Genomic DNA, 21,581 nt, shown 5'->3' with positions numbered 1-21,581 from the left:
TGATGCTTCTTTCCTATACAGGAGAGACAAGTTCAGTTGAGAATGACTGTTCAATTTTTCTATTTTCCTCATCATGCTTCACTTCTGGGCACTAGTGCAGTTCCCTTGACAGGTGATGGACAAGGAAAAAGAGGAAAGGACAAAATGTACACCAGTAGGAGAATAGGAAAAGTGACTCAATATCCTAGACCACTAAAAATAAATTCAGTTATAGCAATAAACTTTTAACAAGTTACTGGAAAACTATATAGAAACCACAGGATGAAAATGCAAATAAAATATGTAGAAAGCCAAATTTCACAGTAGAACTCTATTTCATTTCTTTTGTTTCACAATTTATTTACAAAGAAAGATTACATGAAATCAACATTGCCCAACAACAAAAAATGATAAAACAATTTTTAACAACACTTATAAAAAAAACAAATAAATCCTTAACTCACAGGAACAACAGAAGGTGATAAGACTGGCACATTTGATTTATTGTTTTTTAATTCCTCCAAGTACTTGGCACGTTCAGTTAAGTCCAGAAACTGCTCTCCTTCATATATAAAGTGATGGTACTGTGGATCAACTGTCACAAAAAAAGTAAACACTTGTTACATGTATGTAAATGAAATCACATGTTGCACAATATACCACAATTTCTTAACTTGATTAAAAATTAACGATTCATCGTGCTCCATTATTCAGCACACCAAAAATGGTCCTAAGACCTTCTGCTGAGGCACTCAGGTGTTGTGTAGGATAGAGTCATAAAACTGGATTTTGATTAAGTACCTTTTCACCACCTTCAAAAGACGATGTTGGCTACTGATGGAAGACATATACTGAATTTGGAGTCTTCCATCAATACTGACATCACCACCTGAAGGACAGTCTACACCTTAGTTTTTACAGCACCATCAGAAAAACATTTGAGAGCCTTATCAAAATTTATATTTGGTGAAAGCTTTATAGAACACACTTTACATATCTGACAGGACCCTAAGCCATACATATTAAGAGCTTTTCCTACACAATAAAACTAACTTCACAAATTTTTTAATAAATAAAAATTTAAAGGATTCACTAAAATAACAAAAGGCACTCAGTAAGCTTGTTATGGCAAACAGGCTTTGATATACAGTCAGTTAGTTTTTCATCTTATTTCACCTTTATTCATTATACGGTTTATAGTTTCCATACTGGGTAACAAGTGCTTTAGTATTCCATAAGATTTCGGGATTGCAGCCGGATCTCATCGACTTCTTTCCACGATATTTCGGCTGCCAACCTTACAGCCATCTTCAGGCGAGTGTTTGACACTGGAGATTGCTAGTGCAAGTTGCTCTATTTATACTTAAAAGTGCCGCAGGCGCGCATGCGCAAGTTACCGTAGCATGTGCGCCACCTGTCGATTCCAAGGCCCTCTACAATATTACTGCATCTATGGAGCGCCAACGAATGCATGAAAAAAGTAAAACATGCACACAGATGTGTCCAAAACAATAAAAGGAAAATTTCAATATTAAATTTAAAATTACTTGTCGCTCGACATGTCAGAAGCCATAAAAAGTTTTCTTTTGGTTGAAATTAAAGAAATCAACGGGTCCCAGGCCTTATTCAATAAAAAGCCGCCATCACGATTAATGAGATTTTCCGCTAAACGTATTTCGACGGATTCCTTCACAACTGAATCCCAGAAGGATCTCGATGGGGCCAAGATTTTCGTGGCCGAATAATCCATAGTATGTCCTGTGGATATACAATGTTCGGCTATGGCCGACTTATTGGGCTGTAAAAGGCGAGTGTGGCGCTCATGTTCAATGCAGCGGTCGTGTACTGTGCGTGTGGTTTGACCAATGTAGGCTTTCCCACACTTGCAAGGTATTTTATAAATTCCAGCCTTCCGTAATCCCAGATCATCCTTGGCTGAGCCCAGAAGAGCACGAGTCTTTGTAGGTGGCCGGAAGATTGCTTTCACACGATGTTTCTTTAAAATTCTGCCTACTTTCGATGAAATGTTCCCGACATATGGGAGAAATGCTCTGGACTTAAACACCTCCTTATCCTCTTGATCTTGTGGGTGGTCACGATTTTTCCTCCTTAAAGCAGTACTGACCTGACGTGCAGAATATCCATTATGTTGAAATACCGATTTCAAGTGCTCTAATTCGTCTGCAAGGCTGTCTTTATCAGACACGACATGTGCCCTATGCACCAACGTTCGAAGAACACCCATAGTTTGTGACGGGTGATGACAGCTTGACGCCTGTAGGTACAGATCTGTATGCGTGGGTTTTCGATAGACAGAATGCCCCAATGACCCATCCACCCTGCGTTTAAGCATGACGTCCAGAAATGGTAGGCAACCATCCTTTTCAACTTCCATCGTAAACTGAATGTTTGTGTGGATGGAATTCAGATGTTGTAAAAACTGTGAAAGCTCTTCTTCACCGTGAGGCCACACTACAAAGGTATCGTCCACGTACCGCCAGAAGACTGTTGGTTTCAACATCGCCGAATCGAGAGCCCTCTTCTCAGAGTCTTCCATATAAAAGTTGGCTACCAGAGGGGACAGAGGACTGCCCATGGCAACACCGTCAAGTTGCTCAAAATCTTCATTATTAAATAGAAAGTACGTAGAGGACAGGGCATGGTGAAACAGCGCCGTTATATCGGCCGTAAACTTATTGCCGATTCACTCTTCACGAGGGTCCCTCTTTTGGATTCATTGTCACTTATCGGCCTGCGGCACTTTTAAGTATAAATAAAGCGACTTGCACTAGCAATCTCTAGTGTCAAACACTCCCCTGAAGATGGCTGTAAGGTTGGCAGCCGAAATATCGTGGAAAGAAGTCGATGAGATCCGGCTGCAATCCCGAAATCTTACGGAATATTCGATATGCCGGGAAAATTTCAAGAGTCACAAGTGCTTTAGTGTTTTTCAGGATGTGATTATATAACTGCTGCATTTCTCATAATGGAATGCTACAGTACCTCGCTGAAGCACCAAACATTTTCTTAATCTTCTGGTGGAATATTATTCTTGAATAATTAAAGATGCTATCCATGTCTGCACTTAATGGTCTCAGTCAAGTCTCTCAACCTGTGACACCTTGGTTTTACTATTGTAAGGACACCATTAAATGAAGCCACTCCCAAGTTGTGTCTACTGTTGTTTAATGGTATTACTTCCCAAACAATAGCCCTGTCAAACACATGATAAGCTAACTATATGTTATAAGCAAGGTCAAGGTGCAAATCGTGTTCAAATGGCAGTGGAAGAATTTATATTCTCCATAAGTTAGAATGACCTTAGACACTGCACATCAGGACAGTCTACAACCAGACACAAAAACGCTACTTCCATAAGTGATACAATGATTTAAGTCAAAACATTCACCAACATACGATGACGACAATGACAACAACAACAACAACAACAACAACGGTGATGATACATTTTTATTCTATCTTTATTAATGTGTTTAAAATTCATGAAACTTGAAAAGTTTAGGATCACAAAAAAACTTGCATCCTTTTTATTATCATGAATGCTTCAAGATGACAAAATAAGATTTTCGGCAAACATTTGTAGGCAGAGGGACACCTAATTTTGTCCAGTGGGTAATACTTTTAATTTTTGAATCAACCAAGATATTGAAGTAAGCACAGTTTTATCAAATGGAACAACATATTTTTTCAAACGGCATTCAAAAGCTTCTGAAATCGGAATATGGTAAATACAACGCTCATTAATGTTGGCGATGAAAAGTGCAAAAGCTGACAAGCAAGACATCCAGAATAAGCTATTGTGGTGCAAATACTGCCAAGTGCTCTTATGCCAGACTTCATCATTGTGTCCAGCAAGAAGATAGTCCTACACTATGAAGATGAAACATATTCCTCCCTGAGCCTATTTTATACACCAAGGAGACAAGATCAGCTACAACTGCTGTAGATGAAATTACAGCATAAAAAAGGGGTTAACAAAGCTGTTTCAAATGACTGCACTAATTCATATTTAGGTGAACAGTTTTTGTGGTAAAAGGTAAACATTGACTGATTAGCTGGTTGGTTGGTATAAAAGAGGGAGAAAGGGACCAAACTATGAGGTCATCAGTTCCTTGTTCCAAATAAAACAATGCCACAAGTGTGAGAATAAAACAAAAGAGACTGAAAACTCAAAACGGAATGAAAGGAAAAATCACAAGAATGATGAAGGGCAACAAACATATAAATGGACAAAAGAGGAAAAGAAAACCACAGAAATGCAAGAAACAGGAGGCAGAGATTAAAACAGCAAAGCAGATTGCCATGGCTGGCTGACCACGAGAATAAAAAAGGAAAAGCCAGCCGCTCTGCAACACATTAAAACCTCCACCCTAGAAGCACTAGTGTGGAGGACACAGAGGAACAAAGTAAATGTGCTAAAACTTAGATCAAATGATAAAACCCACTCTTACGAATAAAACGCAAAACTAAATCAGCCGATATGGCGTTGTGAGATAAAATTAGTGTCAACGTGTCCGAAAACCCAAAATTTCGTCACTGGGCATTCAAAGTGGGACAGTGCATCAGAATATGGGCCGCTGTCAACTGGGCACCACACCAACACTCAGGCTGGTCTTCATGCCACAGGAGGTAACCATGGGTCACCAAAGCGTGGACAATGTGGAGCTGGCAGAGGACAGCCAATTTCCTGTGAGAGTCCCACATGGGAGTCTTCCACACATTCGTAGCCTCCTTAACGACATGCAGTTTGTTGTGTGTACTGTTACTGTGGTGTCACCGCTAGACACCACACTTGCTAGGTGGTAGCTTAAATCGGCCGCGGTCCATTAGTACATGTCGGACCTGCGTGTCGCCACTGTCAGGATCGCAGATCGAGCGCCACCACACGGCAGGTCTCGAGAGACGTACTAGCACTCGCCCGAGTTGTACGGACAACATTGCTAGCGACTACACGTACGAAGCCTTTCTCTCATTTGCCGAGAGACAGTTAGAATAGCCTTCAGCTAAGTTAATGGCTACAACCTAGCAAGGCGCCATTAACCATTTGTAACGTTGCATGTACCTCAAGAGAGAGTCTCACTTGTATCATCCAGAATGCTGTATACCACTGTTATTGTGGTGTCACCGCTAGACACCACACTTGCTAGGTGGTAGCTTAAATCGGCCGCTACTACAACATTAGCTTAAATCGGCCGACACTACAACATTGGCGACGCGGATTAATCAGGATCTTGTTCTTTCTCATTGCTTACATTTACTTGTTTCATGGCTTCGCCACATTCTCCAGATGTACTGTCCGAATTTTATCGCTTGCAGAATCAGCAGACGCAGGCGTTATTGGATGCCCTGGGACAGCTCGTCCAGGGTCAACGTGCGCTGCAAAACGATGCGGCCGCCGCCGCTTCATCGCTACCGCAGCCACAACACGCTGTTGCACCGTCCTTCCGTAGTTTTGATGCAGCCAACGAATCTTGGACAGAATGGTCTCGACAATTTGGATTTCATCTCGCCGCCTACAGAATTCAAGGTAATGAGCGGCAGCCGTTTTTCCTTTCGTGTGTCGGTGTGTCCACCTACCGTGTGACAGTGAAATTGTTTCCAGCAACTCTGTCATACGAAGAAATTTTGTCTGCTTTAGATGCCTATTTCAAGGACACAGTAAATGTCATTGCGAAAAGGTATACGTTCTTTCGTACAAAACGTACGGCTGGTCAGACTAATAGGGAGTGGGTTGCAACATTGCAAGGCCTTACTAGGGAGTGTGCGTTTGAATGTGACTGTGGCCTCCCTTATTCAGATACTATGGTGCGTGATGCAATTGCACAGAACGTTTCTGATGTTCGCATACGGGAACAGATTTTGAAACTAGTCAATCCCTCCCTGCAACAAGTGATAGACATATTGGATAGGCAAGACACACTTGACTTTGCTCAGGAATCATTTGCAACTTCGCCAGCAGTGTGTCACATTAACCGGCCCGCCGGGCCCGCTGCACGGAACGCTAACCTGCCCTCGCGCACGTCCGCGCAGCTGCAGCCTAGCTCGCACACACGTGTGCCGCGTAAGCATGCCAATGCAGTTCTAAAATCATGCCCGCGGTGTGCAACTAGACATTCACGTGAGAATTGCCCGTCACACCAGGCTATTTGCTTTTTCTGTAATAAGAAAGGCCATGTTCAAAGTGTTTGCCAGAAAAAGCTTAGATCGGACATTCACAACCATTCCCGGCCCTTTGCTTCGCGCCGGAATCGAACCAAGGACACTCAGGCTCGGGAACCTTCGCCCATGGACATTCATGTAGTTACTGCCACTCCGCCCAGTGTTCCTCTCGCTAACAGTGACTGTGTTCGTCCCACAAAAAGTGTGCGTCGACGTCGCCGGAAATCCCGTCACGTCGCACGTGATTCTGTACCAGTGTCTGTTCAAGTTGCACAAAGCAGTCGCTCTTGTCGTCAGCAGGACAATAAACTTTTTGTAGATTTGGACTTTGCCGGACAAATGATACCATTCCAGCTCGATACCGGAGCTGCAGTTTCATTGCTCAATCACGCCACGTACAAACAACTGGGCACACCTCCGTTGCGTGCAGCCAATGTTCAGCTCACGAGTTATTCCGGACAAGCTATCCCTGTATTAGGGCAGTGCACTCTTCTTGCAACATACAAGGGACAAACACAACTTGTGTCTTTTTACATTCTTCGTTCTTCTTCGGCAGTGAACTTGTTTGGTTTAGATTTATTTCAATTGTTTAACTTGTCTATCGTCAATCAGGTCCTATCAGTGAATCAGACAGTGTTTCTAGTCTATGTGAGGAATTTGCAGACATTTTTGCCCCGGGCCTTGGTTGCGCTAAGAACTATGAAGCACATTTGGAACTGAAGTCAACGCGCAACCAAAATTTTCAGAGCGCGCAACTCCCCACGCATTGCGTGATGAGGTTGCCAACCGCTACGATATCTTGTATCGGTCCACTGCTAAGCACGGCAACGCCGATGCGTTGTCCCGTTTGCCTGTTGCTGAGGATACAGCATTCGATTCTTCCGAACTTGCTTGCATGTTCATTGATTCGGAAACCAATGATGTGGTCGAATCGTTTCCGATTGATTTTCGTCGTGTCGCTACAGCCACAGCTGCTGACCCTGTCCTTGCTACTGTTTTGCGTTTTGTTGCTACGCAATGGCCCTTGTCAAAGTCGCGGACCGAGGATCCGTTGGTTCGCCGATTTTTTGCTCACAAGGAGAGACTTTTTGTACGACGTGGTGTTTTGTTGTTGCGTTCTGATAATGATCAGTCCAGAGTCGTGGTCCCACGTTCGTTACAGTCCTCTGTCTTACGGCTTCTTCACCAAGGACATCGGGGTATAGTGCGTACGAAACAACTTGCTCGTCAGCACTGTACTTGGTTCGGAATCGATGCTGCGATTACGAATATGTGCTCTTCTTGCATGGCGTGTGCCGACCAACAATCCGCACCGCCGCGGAAATTCTTTGCATGGCCACAAGCCACTTCCCCTTGGCAACGCTTGCACATAGATTTTGCTGGCCCATTCTGGAATGCTAGATGGTTGGTTGTGGTCGATTCTTTCAGTAATTTTCCTTTTGTTGTCCAGATGTCTTCCACGACGTCATCTGCCACCATACAAGCGTTATCCGCTATTTTTTGCGTTGAAGGTCTTCCGCAGACTATTGTTTCCGACAATGGCCCACAATTCATGTCCGCAGAATTTCAGTCATTCTGCAAGGCCAATGGTATTCAACATCTGACATCTGCGCCATTTTCGCCTCAGTCAAACGGTGCCGCTGAACGGTTGGTCCGGACTTTCAAGTCACAGATGTTGAAGTTGAAAGAGTCGCATTCTCGGGAGGACGCGTTATTGCTTTTTTTGTACTCGTATCGCTCTCAGCCCCGCGATGGTCGCTCGCCGGCTGAGTTGCTCCACGGTCGTCCTCATAGAACCTTGATGTCTGCATCTGCCGCATCAGGTTCCTGTGCAGCAGCAGACTCCTGCTTTTGCTCCTGGCGACGTTGTCTTCTATCGCAACTATCGAGGTTCACGGCGTTGGCTCGCAGGGCGCATTCTTCGCTGCCTCGGCCGCGCGATGTATTTGGTTTTGGGGGCCTCTGGTGAGGTGCGTCGGCATCTAAATCAGCTGTGCCTCTGTCGTCGCCTGGGTTCTGCCGCTCCCCGTGTGCTTTCAGCGACGGTGCCGTCCGGTCAGCGCCCTGGGGACCCATCTACTGGCTCGCCTCATCCCCAGGTGTTACCGACGATGCCTTCCATTTTGCCCCATGGCGTCGCGTCGCCGCCGCTGCCGGCGTCGCCCGCAGTGGACGCTTCGCTGCAGCCGCCCAGCGCCTCCCTGGGTCACGCGCCGCCGATCGCTTCCCGTGACCAGCTGTCCTCCGCCATGGAACTCTTGCCCGCTCCGGCCCAGATGTCGTCATCGCGCGTCGGGCTCCCCCGACGCAATGGAGGTCGACCCTTCGGCCCCTCCTGTCTCATTACGGGCGCATACACCGCATGTTGACGTGCACCCTGGACTAGGTTTTCAGGCGTTTCCTAGCTCCCCTCGGTCCGAATGGCAGGGTGTGGGTGGCACAGCCTCGCCTGTTGTTAGGCTCCCCACCTCATCGCATACGTCACCATGGGGTCCTCCCCACGGCGGGCGGAAGCCTTATCACACGACCGTTCGCCGATTTGCGGGGGAGGAATGTGGTGTCACCGCTAGACACCACACTTGCTAGGTGGTAGCTTAAATCGGCCGCGGTCCATTAGTACATGTCGGACCCGCGTGTCGCCACTGTCAGGATCGCAGATCGAGCGCCACCACACGGCAGGTCTCGAGAGACGTACTAGCACTCGCCCGAGTTGTACGGACAACATTGCTAGCGACTACACGTACGAAGCCTTTCTCTCATTTGCCGAGAGACAGTTAGAATAGCCTTCAGCTAAGTTAATGGCTACGACCTAGCAAGGCGCCATTAACCATTTGTAACGTTGCATGTACCTCAAGATAGAGTCTCACTTGTATCATCCAGAATGCTGTATACCAAAGGACAATATAAAAGTTAAGTGTTCTAGTAGCTACGTTCTTTTCTTTATCACATTCATTACGAATCCTGTTTCAGACCTCACTCCATCCTTCGTGAGTTAGCGCATGCATCTTGACCGCCTCTTTCAATTAGTGTACGTAGTGTTGGCAAGCCTGCCGACACTACAACAGTTACGCCATTCCGTTTCCCACAGCCGAAAATCCCTACACAGATCAGGTTCAGAGATGCCCATTTCCAGAAGCGGTTTCTATATAGCCTGTTTGGCCAGCCTGTCGGCAAGTTCGTTGCCCAGGATGCCGACGTGTCCTGGAGTCCTCACAAACAACACTGAATGATGGGACTGGCCCAGGGCATAGATTGGACCCCTGGATGGATGCTACCAAAGGATGGTGAGGGTAGCACTGGTCGATAGCTTGTAGGCTGCTCAAGGAGTCAGTACACTGAAGAAATAATTTGCCAGGGCATGAACGGATATACTGAAGTGCAGAGGAGATGGCCACCAGCTCTGCTGTGAATACACTGCAGCCATCGGGCAAAGAATGCTGTTCAAAATGACCTCTGTGGACGTAGGAGAGCCAGCATGACCATCAGCCATCGCACCATGGGTGTAAATCACTTCAGAGCCCTGGAACACGTCAAGAATCGAGAGGAAGTGACAGCGGAGAGCGACAGGAGTAACTGAGTCCTTAGGGTCATGTGAAAGGTCCAGACAAATCTGCAGCCTAGGTGTACACCATGGAGGTGTATGCAGACAGACCTAGATGGGAGGTGGTAAAGGGAAGGACTCAAGTTCAGACAGAAGGGATTGCATGTGAACCGCAATCATTAGCCTTGACCTGGGCCACCCACCGATGCAGGAGATGAGCTGCTGTGGGTGGAAAAAGGAGACGGTAATTCGGATGCTCAGGAGAACTACGAATGTGTGCGAGCAGTTGTGCACGTCGGATATGCAATGGAAGGACTCCAGCCTCCACCAGAACACTAGTCACCAGACTCATTCTAAAAGCTCCCATCGCAAGGCCAACACCACAGTGGTGCACTGGGTCGACTAAATGCAACGCTGAGGGCTCCGCCAAACCATAAACCAGACTCCCACAGTCAAGGCGGAATTGGACAAGGGCTTTTTAGAGCTACAGCAGAGTAGAGCGATCTGCATCCCAGTTGGTGGTTGCTCAGGCAGCGGAGGGCCTTGAGGTGCTGCCAGCACTTCCACTTAAGCTGATGAAGGTGAGGTAGCCAAGTCAATCAGGCATCGAAAACCAGTCCTAAGAATCGATATGTCTCCACTACAGTGAGTGGATCGTCATGAAGGTAAAGTTCTGGTTCCGGATGAATGGTATGATGCCGACAGAAGTGCAGCCCATGACTGCGTCTTGTGGATGGCTCCCTGTAGGCACCGCTCAGCAACACCATACTTGTGGAGCAGAAGTAGTCTGCATACAGAGCTGGTGAGACGGACGGCCCTACAGCTGCTGCTAGACAATGGCCACTCAATACAGAGCCCTTTGGGACCCCATTCTCCTGGGTATGGGGGCAACTATGGGAGGCACCAACTTGGGCACAGAAAGTAAGGAGCAACAGGAAATTCTGGATAAAAAACGGAAGCGAGCCTTTGAGACCCCACCTGTATAATGTGGCAAGAATATGATGTCGCCAGGTGGTGTCATATACTTTGCGTAGATCAAAAAAGACGGCAACAAGGTGTTGGCATCTGGTAAAGGCTGTTCGGATAGCAGACTCGAGGGACACAAGATTATCAGTGGTAGAGCACCCCAGGCGGAAGCCGCCCCGACATGGAGCCAGTAGGCCACATGACTTCAGGACCCAACCAAACCGCCGACACACCATATGTTCCAGTAGCTTCCAAAGAACGTTGGTGAGGCTGATGGGCCGATAGCTATCTACATCAAGCGGGTTTTTACCAGGTTTGAGCACTGGAACAATGGTGCTCTCTTGCCATTGCAATGGAAAGACCCCACCGCACCAGATCCAGCAGAATATGACGAGGAGATGGTGCTTCTAGTCAGACAAGAGATGTTTAATCATCTGACTGTGGATCTGATCCGGCCCAGGTGCTGTGTCAAGGCAATGTGCAAGTGCACTGAGGAGCTCCATAAATGGGGCGTTATAGGGTTCACTGTGGCGTGTAGTGAATGAGAGGACTTTCCTTTCCATCCACCGTTTGAGGGTGCGAAAGGCTGGGAGGGTAGTTCTCTGATTCAGAGGCTCGAGCATAGTGCTCAGCAAAGTGCTCGGTGATCGCGTTTGCGTCGGTACATAGCACGCCACTGATGGTACAGGAACACCTGTTGGGATCTGGTACCCAAAAAGACATCTGATCTTCGTCCAGACTTGGGGAGGTGATGTATGGCACCCAATGGTCGACACCTACCTCTCCCAACACTCCTGTTTCCGTCATTTTATAAGCTGGCATACATGGGCACGGAGCCGCTTAAAGGCTATCAGATGCTCCAGGGAAGGGTGCCGCTTATAACGCTGTAGAGCTCGCCAACGCGCTGTTATTGCCTCAGTGACTTCTGGTGACCACCAAGGGACTGTCTTTCGTCAGGGGCACCCTAAAGAGTGAGGGACTGCATTTTCTGCCACAAAAACGATTGTGGTAGTCACCTGCTCAAACATCACATCGATGTTTCCATCTGGGGGAGAGCCAACGGTGACATCAACGTGAAAGTTTCCCAGTCCGCCTTGTTTAAAGCACAGCTGGGCAGGTGTCCATGGGCCTGATGCCTGGACAGTGACAGGAAGATAAGAAAGTGGTCACTACCACACAGGTCATCATGTGCTCTCCAGTGGATAGATGGAAGATGCCCTGGGCTGCAAATTGATAAATCAATGGCCGAGTAACTACTTCAAGCCACATTGAAATGTGTGGCGGCCCCAGTATTTAAGTGGCAGAGGTCCAACTGAGACGGTGAAGTTTCAACATCTCTGCCTCGTTCAGTAAGCACTGTGTCACCCCACAAGGGGTTATGGGCGTTAAAATCTCCCAAAAGTTGGAAAGGTTTAGGAAGTTGATCAATCAGTGCAGCTAATACATTCAGAGGTACTGCACCATCTGGAGGAAGATATAAATTGCAGACAGTTATTTTCTTTGTCATCCGTATTCTGACAGCCACAGTTTCAAGAGGGGTTTGAAGGGGCACAGTTTCACTACAGACTGAGTTTAGGACATGAACGCAGACTCCACCTGACACTTGATTATAGTTGCTACGGTTCCTGTAATATCCCTTATAGCTGTGGAGGGCAGGGGTCCGCATTGCTGGGAACCAAGTTTCCTGGATGGCAATGCAGAAAGCAGGTGTAAAGCTTAACAGTTGTCATAGCTCAGCCAGGCAGTGGAAAAAACCGCCGCTATTCCACTGGAGGATGATGTCATCGTGGGACTGGGAAGTCACAGAACATTCAATGAGGCAGTTAACACCTCAGAGTCACCTGCTGCCACCGACTTTTTTGCCTGAGCAGTCTATATCCATTGTGTCTGAGGGTCCGGCGAGATCCAGGTCCTCAGCGGGCGCCAGAATCTCCACCCCATTCTCAGACGCAGAGCTTGTAGGTAGTGGTGGTGTGGGTGCCACTGCAAGTTTCTTGTTCTTGGGGGTCTTCTTTTTCAATTTCTTGCACTGTTCCTTGGGTTTCCCTGGCTGCAAGGACTTCATTAAATCGGTCTCCGGGACTGAGGATGAGCACAAAGCCCTACAACCAGCTGTTTTTGGGCTCTTCAGCCACTGGCAGGTGTCATCTTTCCCTCTAGTGGAAACCTGAGAAGGGAGTGACCCAAAGGACCCCTTCCTAGCAAGAGGAGCCGAAGAAGTCATATGCTTCTCTGGTTCAGAAGTGGGGACTGAAATCCACAATGGTTGGGGTGGTGTTGCTCCCGAAGTAGGTTGTGTGGGAGCAACATGGAGGGAAGTGCACCCCCACCATCAAGGGGGCAGGTGTAGTCTCCTGGTTCTGAGAGGCAACAGGAACTCGAGGAACTGATGGGGCAACAACTGTCTTCTTAGTGGTGGCATAGGACGAGGTTATAGCCACAGGACATAGGCACACAAATTTCCTCTTAGCTTCAGTGTAGGTCAGTAGGTCCAAGGTCTTATATTCCATGATTTTCCTCTCTTTCTGTAAAATCCTGTAGTCTGGTGAGCAAGGTGAATTATGCTCTCCGCAGTTGACACAGAAGGCAGGCGGGGCACATGGAATATTGGGATGCGATGGACGTCCACAGTCTCGACAGGTGGGGCTGAAGTACAGTGGGAAGACATATGCCTGAACTTCCAACACTTAAAGCACTATATTAGGGGAGGGATATATAGCTTGACGTCACAGCGGTAGACCATATCGGGCAATATGTCACTCTCGAAGGCCAAGACGAAGGCACCAGTGGCAACCTGGTTATCCCTCAGACAACGATGGATGCGCCAGATGAAATGAATACCTTGCCGCTCTAAATTGGCGTGCAGCTCATCATCATACTGCAAAAGAAGGTCCCTGTGCAATATAATACCCTGGACTATATTTAATCTCTTCAGACGTAATGGTAACAGAAACATCCCCCAACTTGCCACAAGTGAGTAACGCCCGTGACTGGGCAGAGGATGCTGTTTTTATCAAAACTGAACCAGAGTGCATTTTGGACGAGCCCTCCACCTCCCCAAGCTTGTCCTCCAAATGCTCCACAAATTGTCTTCCAAATGCTCCACAAAAAACTGAGGCTTCATGGACATGAGAGATTCCCCATCTACTCTCATACATATGAGGTACTGGGCTGAATAAGTTTCACTGGTATCCTTAGCCTGGCGTTCCCTCCATGGTGCGGCCAGGGAGGGGAACGACTTGGGGTCATATTTCTTAGCATTGAAGTTAGACTTTGCCCGCTTAGAGACTGCTGGTGATCGACCACCAGCAAGAGATGACATACTACGCTTCATGATGTGTCATCCGCCCTGACGCCACCCACTCTGACCAGGAGCCCTCCCCATGGGTGCCACCCAGCCGCAGCAAAGGCCACCTGGCAGGATGGCCATTGCCGGAAGTCCTGATGCCCCAGGGTGACGGGCATCTGCTCCTTGGCATCGTGGGGAGGTAACGGCACAGGCATCAGCAGAGCGATCCCTGTGTTGTAAGGGGGCTACAAGCAACAGGGTACACGGTGGCCCAACCACAACAGACCGGCTACTGTGCTGCATAAGAAGTGCAAAGAAGTCCATGGTCATCGTCAGCACAGAAAGTGGCACTGCATAGTGCATGGTGGAAAACGCACCCAGGAAGGTGTCCTCACCGAAGAGATGGAGAATGGGCACGACTGCAAGGCGACAAGGAGAAAGTGGGCTAAGGATCTCAATGCACAATGGACACGATGCACCATGTAAGACGCCCTTCCCTAATTGGTTCGCTCTTCGGGAAAATTTTGAAAAATGGAGGTCAAACCCTACATGGGATCATCACATAAAGGCCGAAACGTGAGAATCCTTTTAGTCACCTCTTACGACAGCCAGGAATACCTCGGACCTATTCTAACCCCTGGACTCACAGGGGTGACTGATTAGCTGGCAGAGCTTGCCACGGGAGTCCCACTTATCAGCGCTTACACTGAAGCATCTGATTCCAGCAGCCTATTTTGTTTTATGTAACTATATACTTGCAGTGTCTGATTCTCCATTATTTCTATACTGAAGTTTGGTTGTATCCTGCCATTACTTCTGTAAAAATTTTGTAGATCTGGTCATGTTATGTCAACCCTGTTGTTTGGTGCACAAACTGTTTGCTTTAGATTCCTTGTACTGGCCGCCTGCAAGTTGGCCCATTTTTAACATTAATTTGTTGTGCTGTAAAAATTATATTTATGATTAACTGATAAAATGAGAAGCCTCAGTTAAAGAGAGAGAGAATGTTAAGCTGACTCTCTCACAGTGGTATTGAGGCTTACCTTTCTTTAATTGGTCACGTCAACAGGTCCAGTGCTATTTGCTCTCTCTCAATGATGTTGTGACCTGTGCTTCTACCTGGAGCACAGTGTCCTTTCATTCCGGGCAGGCAGATAGTTTTGAGATGCAGAGATGAGAAGATATATGCACCAGAGCAGATAGCAAGAAGGTGAATACATGTGTAGCAATTTGGTAGCTGGCTACGCTGTAGAGCATTGCGTACTGCCTCAACAAACGTAATTTTTATATACAACAAACTGGGTCTTGCTTTAGAATTTGAGTGGAAACTATGGGTGCTCCCACGTTATATGCTCTAAAACTAAATGTACGGATGCAGGAACCAGGGGACTGCAAGCAACAGTCGTGTATACAGTGGCATTGGAAATAGCTTTTGAAGAGGACACGAGGAACGTGATGAAATAGTAGCAAGATAACAGTGTCATAAACCACTATACTGCTGTATGGAGAGGTAGTCTCACAAATGTCTGTCCCTACTGTACCGAATGTAACCAAAAACATAACTCAGGAACAGTTTGTGTGTTTATTACTTTTACTGCCAAAGCAAGTGCTCAAAATGTTGACCTGGAGCACTGACATACACTATAAACTAATTCTGAATGTACAATACTGCAAGACAAATTTCATCTGTTATTATTACAGCAAAGATCCATGTTATACAGGCTTCGGAAATTGTCGGTTTCCTTGCAGACTTCTTGTTTTCATTTTCCTCCCAGATAAAAGTTGAGAGGTGCTAAATCTGATGAGCATGCAGGTACTTTTCATGTTTCCTGAATGCCCGATTCAACAATATCCAAAAGTTTCATTATGAATGTCTGTAATTATTTATGCCAAATGGGCAGGACATCTGTCATTTTGGTACCACATGTATGTGTTATAACAGTGGGATGTCTTCCAGTATCTGCAGCAACATGTATATTACAAACTGTAGATACTTCAGTGATTTAGAGCCTCCTCAATGAAACAGGAACCACAGATGTAATTTTTGAACATCCTTCACCAAATACTGACAGATTAAGGCTGTATTTATCCAACATCTCGAGCAGGTCACCTTACAGAGGGTGCTGCTTGGTACCTGGTACCATTCCCCTTTTACAGTATCTTTTATACAGGAAGCAAATGAAAAATGAAATGTCTGTGTGCTTCAATATGCACCATGACCTCTCTGTCCTTATGACCAGTACAGAGCAAATGCAGAGGAACCAGCAGAATTTTTTTTCAGGCCACCTGATATACTGATTTTCTAAATTCAAATGAAATTTTATATTGTATTTTCAGCCTCAGTTCACACAAACTGTATCATAACTGGTTTCAGCATCTTACTGAGTCATCATCAAATGATTTGAATACATTACATAGTAACTCCCCAAACTACAACAAAGTTGTGGTAGGTTCATTTGTTCAAAATCTTATGTCTGTGATTATATCTACAGGGTGTCCCACCTAACTTTGCCACATCATACTGTATATTATGAAATGAAACAAAATGTGAAAAATGCAACTGGCCAGGGATGCACCAATGTCAGGGCTCACTGAATGAGCAGGATTGCACAATCTATACAAGTAAACGAACTTCACTTTCAACATGAAGTTATGTTTTTTTAGATGGGACGTGTATGTTGTTTCCACTGAAATGAAAACTAGAGATACAAATAGTGATAGCAGACTTGGTTTCACTGCTCTAAACCTTATACCTTCTGTAACTATTACAATATAAAGTCAAGCGCTGGCATACCAGTCGGGAAGGATAGAGAAGAGAAGGCTGTGAGAAGAAATCAGCCAATCACACGCTGACAGGATTTCCATCCAGGACGACAATGTGACATGATGCTTTTAATTAATTTGATATTATGATAAATGTTCAGTGGAAAAAAAAACAGGATTAATTATTTAAAAAAGAACTTTATACTTTGTTTGTTTTTTTAAGACTTGCAACCCTGTGGCCGAACTTCCCCAAAAGTGGCCTCTCAGCCAACAATGCCACATGATCATTCCATATATAGTCATTGTGTTCCCCTGAGGTAGTATGCCCCATCTGTTTATCTCTAAATATAAACACTGCAAACCAGAGCAGGATGCATAGTAAAGGGTACCTTATACCATTATTTGTTATATTCGATGAATGACGACGTATGGGGAAAAAACTCTCTCTGTGACCTAATCTCTCTCATCTTTTTCTTAAAGTTCTTGTCCAAGGTATGTTGAAGCAAGAATTTTAATTGTTTTACAGTCTTTTTCAAACAGTGGATCTACAAATTCAGCAGCATGTTGTGAAAACAGTTTCATATTTCTCCCAAAGACCACCATGGTCTCGAAGCTACTGCATAAAAACTGACTGGGTTGACTGGTTAGAAATTTGACAGCTTGTATCTGACCTCTTAGAACCCCCTTTAAACTGACCTAGCAAAGATGTAAAATATTTCATCAACAACCAATTATAAGTCCCACAAGACACATTTCCATAATTCTCAAACAAAATACGAGGATTCACCTACTGTACAATAGACTTATTTTACTCTATCCCAATTACTGTCACTACATAGTTATCCTTTGTCTTTTAACCATTGTGACCAAAACCAGTAGCAGACTTAGGTCTGTACATTAAAGCAGTTTGATCTTTTCTATACTTTATGCGCATTATCTTCCACTTATCTGCATTTATGGAAACATATCAGCCACAGCACTAAGTTCAAAGTGTGTCTAAGTTAGCATGAATTTCTGTTTGTTAGCACAGCAATGATATCTTCGTGTAAACAACTGCATCAACAGCAAACTGGCTGAATGTGATTCCCACACTGCATGGCAAGTCATTAATATATACAGGGAACAAGAGAGACCCTACCATACTTCTTTGGAGTGTTCCCGGTATTTCCTTTGTTTCTGAAAAACACTCTCCATCAAAGACCAAGGTATACTTCAGTATCACAGAAATCATATAGTTTCACAGATAACAGATCCACTTTAACAGTGTGGTAAAGTGTCAAATAATTTTCACAAATCCAAGAATGTGGAATCTTGCCAGTTAACTAGTGGCCACAGCTTGTGAGGTATTGTGAGAGATTAGGTGTGACTCCTGTGGTTCCCAAAGCCATGTCCACTTTTAAAGACAGATGTTTTCTCAATAGGAACAACATTCTACATGGGCTGAGAGTACATTTAGGATCTCACAACAGACTGATGTCGATGAGATAAGTAACTTTTGCACCTTTCCAGTCAGTAGCGACTAGTCACTGCATGTGCAGTAACATAAAAATGTAAACTAAACAAGGGGCTAATTCTGCAGCAATCTCAGAGCAAATCTAACACAAATACCAGTACTGCTTCCTGACTTATTACCAATGCCTGTCTACACCTTACGTCATCCATTTCAGAGTTTGAGAAGCAATCAAGCAAGCAGCAGAGTAAAGTCCTCTGGTATACAGAGTAAAGCTGACTTCTTACCAGCAAAATTTCAGAAGTTGTTCAGAGATATTTCTCCAATATTTTGGTGTAAGAGATCTGTGGTCTCTGGTGGTTCATTACAGAGTAATTGCATTTCATTGATTTCTTACCCCCATTTATCTTTGTATCTGAACTGCACTAAACAAAACTGCACAACAGTGCAAATGTCTACAATGCGCACTGCATGTTTGTTAGGAAGCAAAGTTGTTTCTTTTACTCACAGTACCAAACCAAACTGTTTGTCTGATGAGTGGGACCCCTGTTTGTCTCAAAGGATCACTCTATTTAGATGCATGTCTTCTACCCAATAATTGCTATTACGAAATGACTGGGTCATGAGTGTTCTCGTTGAGTAGTTGAATGGGTCATTTATGGAATGTGATAGATTCCGGTTGTTGTCATTTTAGGAAATTTTGATCTGGGTAAAGCAGATTGGTTCGTATGTTTCAGTTGAAAACATGCAGCCATGTTGGTATTGTATTGAGAAACATTTGTGACTTATTCTGGATGATCTGAGGGATTTTGTGGGTGTTGCTTGGCAACAGATAGCATCCATGGCAATTCAGATAAATATGTTTTGAATTTGCTGGACCTTGGTGACATTAGTGCCAGCATCTGTCAATCTCATCTTGGAGCCATATGTAATTGCTGGTAGGACTATTGTATTGATGATTCTTATTTTTGTTGTGATGGTTAGTCTACTGCCCTTTATTAGGGGATGACATAAAAAGATCAAGGCAGATGCCTTATTGCAAATGTCAGTGACATGATCTCTAAATGTCAGCATTTCATCCAGTTTGATGCTGAGGTATTTAACGTTGTTTTTGCAGGTATGGGATGTATCACTGATTTTGATATGTAGATCTCCTAGGATTCTGTTAGAAGTAAATAAAATTGTGTGTGTCTTGTCTGCATCAGTTGCTGTCTTCCAGTTGTTCGCTCAGTGTTGCACTAGTTCCACTGCAGATTGGAACTACTACTTTATAGGAGCAATGTCATCTGCTAATAATAAGAAATGACATTCAGGTTGGTTTGGGATATCATTTGTAAATACAGAACAGAGAATGGGACTCCAGCTTGTATAGATGTTATAGTGTTATTGGCCCCCGAGACATGTACAAGGAAGGTTCTGTTCTTGAGAAATGATGCCATTATCTGTATTAAGAGACTTGGGCAAAAAGCTTATCCACGAAATCTTTGTGCCACATACAGTCAACGGCTTTTCAAATATATAAAAATACTGCTCCCATGCTATGGCAGATGTGAGCAGTAGACTTGTTTGGTTAACCTTTAACTTGATTTACCATGCTATTTTCATCTCTGAACTCAAACTGCTCTGAAATAACGATGAAGTTCTCTTTGAGGAATTTCCTCAGGTCATCTCAGATTATCCGCTCCAGTATTTTGCCCATGAAACTACACAAAGAAACTGGACAGTAATTTTGTGGAAATAAAAGGTTCTTATTTGGTTCTGACAGAGTTATTATACAAGCCTGATTATAAAATTGAGCAAAGTAGTTCTGGTCGAAGCAGGCATTGTAAATCAACGTGAAGAAGTTGATGACTATCAGCATTTGTTGTAGCAGAGGTGGCCGAATGCTGCCAAGATTCGCAGCTTTTTAAGGTTGAGATTCTTGATATTCTGGTATGCAGCCAATGAGTTTATATGACAGAAAAAAGCCTTAGTCAGGGTATACAGAATGTGGGCAGCTTTCCCGACAATTTGTTCTTCATGTTCATCACTTTTCTGTTCAACAGGCTCAGGAGTCCTGAATTGTCTCACTAATAAGTCAGCCAAGGCTTCAGCACAGTCCAGGGAGTTTTACGCTATTCCATTCTTGCCACGTGGAGGCCGGATAGAGGAATAGATCATTTCTCTGAATTTGGTTATTTTCCAAAGTTCTTCTGATTTTGTTCTGATTTCTGGAGTGCATGTTAACAAGCCACACTTGATTCACCTGGTCAATCCGTCTGCCATACTGCAATCAGAGGAATCTCTGAGGGTTTGCTACCTGTGTCCATGGAAGCGTTCTTCCAGTGTAAGTTCTTGTACGCGTTGGGGAAGTGATTTCCCACCCACAATATGAGTTACCATTGTTGTGGGCTTCTTGTCAAAGTTGTGTGTGATGTTGGTAAAATCTTCTGTTGCAGAATTTTCTTTCTTTCTTTCCTTCCTTCCTTCTTTTCACAGTAGTGGAAAAGGTGGAGTACTGACTTCAAACAAATGATTAAGATGGATTCAGTTGGGGTGTTTGTCTCTTACTGTCTTGGTATCTCATAAACAAGCAATGTCTCCATCAGTTTTCAGATGCACCGGATTACAATCATTTACCATATTGGTTGACATTTGCCAAGTTAGGTTTTTGGATGACAAAATATCTAGTATGTCAGGGCAGCATCTGGGGTCTTAGTGATAGTGGGTGGCCAATCTAGAAATAAAATTGTCATATGTTGACTGGTGTAGAGGGAACTGCAAAGTATTTGTCTGTTGGTGTTCATAGCTCTACGATTCCACAACCTATGCTTAGAGTTATGGAAATTGTCAATCAGCACACATTGTGGGTCAATTTTAGGAGGAGTTGAAGATCATGTGGCAAATTCCTGGGACTGGTTGATCAGTTATAAGTTGCCACTAGGTTGAAAGTTCTTGCAAATTCCTATTATGGTGGACTCCATACTATTGAGCTGTTGGGTGGAGGTGGGGGGTGATGTGTCTATGGACTAATTTGTCTTTGATAAGAATGGCTGTACCTCCGCAGGGGCAGTTAGGTCTGGCATTCCTGTAAATGGCATAATTTCTTACTTTAAATGTTCTGATTAGAGAGTAGATGGGTTTTGAATACTGAGGCAACATCAATCTCATTCGCATCGAGGAATTCCTTGAGGAGATTCCTATGACTAATAATGCCATTGGCTCTCCGGTTTATCATGATAAAGGATCTATTTGTCATTGAGAAGGTTAACTGTGGCAGAAAATAGAGCTGTAACTTTGGAAAATGCATAAGGTGCCTGTCAAATTTAAGCTGCAGCATGAGGGTGTAAACTGACTAAGTGAGGGTAAACTGACTAAGAAAATTTAGTAATTCTTTAATGGCAGATCCACGACCTGAGGCATTTCCTGATGAT

General features: G+C 44.7%; 1 protein-coding gene across 1 annotated transcript in view; it reads right to left on the bottom strand.

Annotated features, from left to right (window-relative positions):
• LOC126262358 (interleukin-1 receptor-associated kinase 1-like) overlaps positions 1–21,581 on the bottom strand; it is a 193,902-nt gene that overhangs the window by 121,023 nt on the left and 51,298 nt on the right. The window contains exon 3 of the mRNA XM_049958943.1: positions 444–574. Within this exon, the coding sequence (XP_049814900.1) occupies positions 444–574 (131 nt within the window). The remainder of the gene's footprint in view (positions 1–443; positions 575–21,581) is intronic.

Source organism: Schistocerca nitens, chromosome 6, assembly GCF_023898315.1.
Source record: "Schistocerca nitens isolate TAMUIC-IGC-003100 chromosome 6, iqSchNite1.1, whole genome shotgun sequence".
In the NCBI taxonomy this organism is placed as follows: Eukaryota; Metazoa; Arthropoda; class Insecta; order Orthoptera; family Acrididae; genus Schistocerca; species Schistocerca nitens.
The sequence above is the reverse complement of the archived record's forward strand: the minus strand, read 5'-3'. Positions and strand labels throughout refer to the sequence as shown.